This window comes from Austrofundulus limnaeus, unplaced genomic scaffold (genome assembly GCF_001266775.1).
Source record: "Austrofundulus limnaeus strain Quisiro unplaced genomic scaffold, Austrofundulus_limnaeus-1.0 Scaffold238, whole genome shotgun sequence".
NCBI classification, from domain to species: domain Eukaryota; kingdom Metazoa; phylum Chordata; class Actinopteri; order Cyprinodontiformes; family Rivulidae; genus Austrofundulus; species Austrofundulus limnaeus.
Window position 1 is genome coordinate 346,045 of NW_013952640.1, and position 5,513 is coordinate 351,557.

The window sequence follows — 5,513 nt, forward strand, 5'->3', positions numbered from 1 at the left end:
TTCAAATGAGCTCAACTGTAGCTAAACTGTAAAATTAGCAAAAATGTTAGCTACAACAGCTGTTTTTCTTTCGGCCACTTTATGGGGCCGGAATTGAAAAGGCAATCAAATTTGCAGAAAAGTTTTGAATTAAAATGATCAAAATAATAGCTAAAAGCTAAATTTTATAAAACTATGGCAAAGCTATAATTGGAAAAACTGTACCTAAAGATTAATATTTACAAAACCATAGGTAAAGGTTACTTTTAACAAAACTGTGGTTAAAAGCTAAATATAGCAAATCAGTAGCTAAAAGGTAATCTAAGTAAAATGGTGTCCAAAAGGTAAAATGAACCTTTGAAGACATAAATACAGGAAGTACGTTGAGTAGATTTCAGAAGTAACTGAAGGGATTTAAGTGTATGTATTTCTCATGAGAGTTTCTGTAAATGAATCTAAATAATTAATAACATATTGTTCCCGATCAAGCTAAAAGTTTTGCTGTGTGAATGGTTAAAGTTGTACAAAGTCAGCAAAGATATAAATAAAGAAACCACGAACAGTTAAACAGGTGTATGAATGCTGATCTATAGTTCTGTCCTCAGTGCCTGTGAAAACAAGCCAGGTCTAGCTCCATCCTCCACCCCTGGAACACAGTGTCGCTCCATCCACCCCTCCGGACCCCCACCCTTACAGAGGCAGCTACAGCCACCCCCCTCTCAGCTCACCAGCTCGGCTGCAGCCGCCAGTCCCTTTCGCTGCCACAGCCTCCCACAGGAGAACCAGCAGTTCGCTCTGCCTCGCGCCCCCACCAGCTGCTCAGGTGCATCTTACAGCACAGAGCAAAGGTGAGTTCTGGGTGTAGTTCTGCCTGTAGCGGTGGGCGGTGCTGGTTTTGATTAAACAAATTGAGAGGAGATCCTGAAACCTGTGCCTGTCTCCCTCCAGGTTCCAGCGGCAGCTCTCTGATCCCTGCCTGCCCTTCCTGCCTCCAGAGAAAACCACAAACACGGCGTACCACCCCTCCGCCTGCGACGGCAGACCTCTGTACCAGCGCCACCTGTCGGAGCCCCTCGTTCCCCTCGCTGCCCGCGGTTTCAAACAGGAGCTGGTGGACCCTCGCTACCAAGCCTCGGGACCTCCTGGTCCAGGTCTGCCTCGGCCACAGACCACTTTTAACCACGTCAAAATTAAACAAGAACCAAGAGATTTTGGCTTTGAACCAGGTGTGTGTGAATTCTTATTTAACGTATCGTTTTGTGTTGAAACAACTGAAGGAAACCAGATTTATGTTTTCACTCGTGCTTGTTCCAGAGGTTCAAACCTGCCAGACATCCTTCAGCAAGTCTTCGGTTCTGTTTCAGAAGAACAGTGCTGGTGAGTTTTTATCATCCTGGTTTTAACGTTTTGCTGGGGTCCACCACACCCTGAACTGTTCCTTTCTCTCCTCAGGGTTTGGGTTTGACCGAGAGCCTCGTTTGTACTTCGATGACACCTGTGTTGTTCCAGACAGACTTGAAGGTGAGGCGCTGCACTGAAACTCACAAACTACACAAAAACAAGCTGAAACTGGGTTGTGTAAGCTAAAAGAAGRACATTATTAGCTAAAATATAAAAGTAGCAAAAGCTAAAATCATCTAAAAGTTAGAGGCTAAAAGTAGCAGAACCATAGCTAAACACTAAAAGTAGCATAAGTACACGTACACTGAAGCAGATTCCAAAGAGAAGAATGTTTTTGAAGACAAAGAGATCTTAATGCATTTTTATAGGGAAAAAAAATAATTATGTTAAATATTTTGAAAACCATAAAAACAAGAGCTGTAGCGTCAGAATGCTTTGATCGTATGAATACTGTCAATAGTGTGAATGCTGAATCAGAATTTGCACAATAAATACTGAGATTTGAGACATTCAGCAACTTGTTTTTATTTTTTGAAGCTATGAGACACAAGGGTTAACCATATGATGATATTTATGACTCTTACAGAGCTTTTTCAAGATCTGAGTCAGCTCCAAGAAATATGGATCGCAGAAGGTAAAACATCTTAAAATAAAAACTGACAGCTTGCAATAAGCCAATTACTCTAAATACAACCGAGCTCTTCGCCTGAATTGTTAATTTTAGACTTAGCAAGTCTTTAATCATCTCGTCTTCTGTCGTCTGACAGCTCAGGTTCCTGATGACGAACAGTTTGTCCCTGATTTCCAGTCCACTAACTGTGAGTAGCTATTTCTCCTCCCATATCTGTGTATTTATATACTGTATATAGTGTGTGTGTGTTTATGTATCTCACATCTTGTAGAACTACACATTTTTCATTCATGTATCCTGATGGTATGAGTGTTTAGCAGTGAATCACTGACAAAAAAAATGTAAGTAAAACAAAAAGTTAGAATGAATTTAACTTGCAAACATTTTTTTGCAGTTCAAAGTATCATTTATCACATATAATTAGGTCAAAAATCTCAATTTTTATTCATGGACTATTGAAAACATGAGTCATTTTGTTCGTTTTTTACTGGTTACTGTTTGTTTTGACTCAGTCTGTCGGTACAAATTGCAAATGAATTCACGCACAGCTGAAAATAGACCCACAAAATACAGCCCTGCCTACTCAGGCTTCAAAAAAGGCTTCAAAGACATGACAGTTTTATTTATATTTACTGTGAGTGGGTGTTTGAGTCGGAGAGAAGGAGCTTTTTTTGAATGGGTATAAAAACCAAAATGAAAAGTGAAACAAATATGTGACAGTTATCTTTTTAGGCAGCAGTAAAAATAGAAAAAAAAATATATATATATATTTTAGGACCGCTTTGGGTTTTTTTAGATCTAAACTGGCTAAGCCTGCTGTAAATATANCATTAATATTTCATAAACTATAAGTTTTACAGGCACCAAAAGGCATAGCCATCATTTGGCACAGGGGCTTTACAGATATAAATTACAATGGCAGCTCTAGGACAAAGTATGCAGGAGGAGAAGCATGGCAAATTTGAGATGACTTAGATGGGAAACGAATCACAATAGTGTGCATTGCGTTGGCAATGCACACTGACTAGCTAAAAGTAAGATGCAGATGCTAAGAGTACCATAAGGTCAGCTTAAAGTAGTAGTACAGAAGCTAAGAAGCAAAAGAAAAAGAACACTAGCTAAAAGCTAATAGTTGCAGAACAGAAGCTAAAAATGGTGAAAGTTAGCTAAAAGTAGCAAAAAGTTAGTGAACAGTATGACACATGAGCTAAAAGTAACCAAAGGAGCAACTGTGCAGAAGCTAAAATTAGCAAAACGTCAAAAAGCAAAAGMATCAAAAGGTTACTTATGATTAAAGCAGCATAATGTAAACAGTAGCTAAAGGCAAAGATAGCAGCTAAAAGTAGCCATAGTCTAGCTAAAAACTGAAAGTAACTAAATATTAGCTAAATGCAAAACACAGAATGGTAGCTAAAAYTGAAACATGGCAATAGGGTAACTAAAAGTAGCAGCAGACTATCTAAAAACTAAAACAAAACAGTGATTATCAACTAAACKTAGCAAAATAGACGAGATCTGGTTTGTTGCAGCAAATTAGAAATGTTTTAAACAACTTGGAGTATTTTTTAGAGAAAGCATTTATTTAGCTTAAAAATGTTTGAAAAGTATGAATGTTACTGAAACTGTGTGGAATATTTTAATATGTGTGTAGTATCTACACTTTACAAATTTATGACCAAACTCATAAAAAGTATATTTTTTATGCACTCTAAAAAATGAAGTGTTGAATTCACCTAACCAAATTTACTGGTTCCACTAAGCCTAGATGTGTAAATGTTAAGAAGTTTACATATTTTCTTTAAAAGATAATGTGTAAGATGCTGTTTAGTGAAACCAGTTTATTAAACTTAATTCAATAATTCATTTCTTTGTCTGTTTAAAAGCTCTTTAACTCTCCTGATTTATTGTTAACAGTTTTATGACTTTTATGTCAGTACTTATCAGAAATTCATTTTCTATTGAGGTATATTTACGTTTACTTGGTTATTTCTTTGAAGTACTTTATATACCTCTGCTAAATAGCATGAAGGAGGCAGAAGTGGTTAAATTACAGGAATTGAAGGAGAAAAATAGGAAAGCAGTTTGTGTTAATGCTGAATCAGCATTAACTTACATTAATTTGGAGCGAACCTAAACCCTTCTGTTGTAATGTCCAAGCTGAACAAACTAACAGTGATTTGTTCGGCAGGTAAAGTTAAGCAGGAAGGTTTGCCGTACCAGCGCCGCGGCTCCCTGCAGCTCTGGCAGTTCCTGCTCACGCTGCTCGACAACCCGGCTAATCGACACCTGATCGTGTGGACGGGACGCAACATGGAGTTTAAACTCATCGATCCTGAAGAGGTGAAGCTTCAGACGCTGGAATGATTTTGATTTTTGATCATTCTGAAGTGTGAGGAACTCAAACCAGTCAGGCAGCATGTATTAATGAGATGTTTTCTTCTCGTTGTTCAGGTGGCTCGACTCTGGGGGATCCAGAAAAATCGACCGGCCATGAACTACGACAAGCTGAGCCGCTCACTGCGGTACTACTACGAAAAAGGCATCATGCAGAAGGTAAAGGCGAGTTCTGTTTCCTTCACTTTATTTGTCACCAGTTGAAAGCTTAATGAAGTCCCTGTCTGTGTGTGTCAGGGTTATTATAGTTAACTAAAACTAACTAAATAACGAAAACTGAAATTGAAAAAACATTTTAGTTAACTGAAATAAATAAAAACTGTAATGAAATTAAAAAACGATAACTAACTAAAACTGTATAATCTTTTTACAAAACTAACTAAAACTTTAGGTTGAATATCCTTATTTTTAGTGTTCGTCTATTTATTTTAAGCCGTGTGGACTGATTAAACAAATCTTTTTTTTTTTTCAAACCTAGCAGCTTCACATTAGCATCTTATTCATGGCCTGGAACATCATTTGTTTACAATTTGCTGCTGCTCAGCGCTAATCTGCAAAATGACAACAAAAATTGGGAGAAAGCAGCAAAGTTCCATGTGGAGGTTTTTTTGAATGACTGTTAGAAAAATAAAAGCAAGTGTCTTGTAGTGGAAACAGGTGTTWAAAAGGTTGAATACTTCTCAAGGGACTATTGTGAGTATCTTGACAAGCTCTCTCAGTAGCCCCTATGAAAAACAAGCAACAGCCCGGCCAGGTGGCACCGGGTTGGAGACAACTCTCATTACCTTCCTAAAATAATCACCAAAGTTATTTGTTGGCAAAATTGAGTTATGAGATTATTTTAGGAAGATGTTGCTATAATGGACTGTTTTCACTGGTGACCAAATAGCTGCTGGTTAATGAACTCACAAGTACACTTTAAGTGGGAGGATGCCTCAGCAATATGTTTATTCAAACCATAAAAAACTAATACTAGAGCTAATGAAAACTAAACTAAAACTAAGCATTAAAAATGCAATAATAACTAATAAAAACTAGCAAATCTACTTTAAAAACTAATTAAAACTGAATTAAAAGAAAAAAAGTTAAAACAAAACTAAACTATAAT

At 37.3% G+C, this 5,513-nt stretch overlaps 1 protein-coding gene across 2 annotated transcripts in view; it reads left to right on the forward strand.

The window, feature by feature from the left end:
* Positions 1 to 5,513, forward strand: part of LOC106525710 (ETS translocation variant 5) — a gene marked incomplete at its 5' end in the record, with an annotated part of 13,163 nt that overhangs the window by 5,065 nt on the left and 2,585 nt on the right. Inside the window, 6 exon segments of one of the 2 annotated variants that reach the window (XM_014020034.1) lie at positions 585 to 827; positions 928 to 1,205; positions 1,294 to 1,356; positions 1,432 to 1,500; positions 4,200 to 4,351; positions 4,463 to 4,570. In XM_014020034.1, the coding sequence (XP_013875488.1) occupies positions 585 to 827; positions 928 to 1,205; positions 1,294 to 1,356; positions 1,432 to 1,500; positions 4,200 to 4,351; positions 4,463 to 4,570 (913 nt within the window). 2 annotated transcript variants of the gene reach the window in all.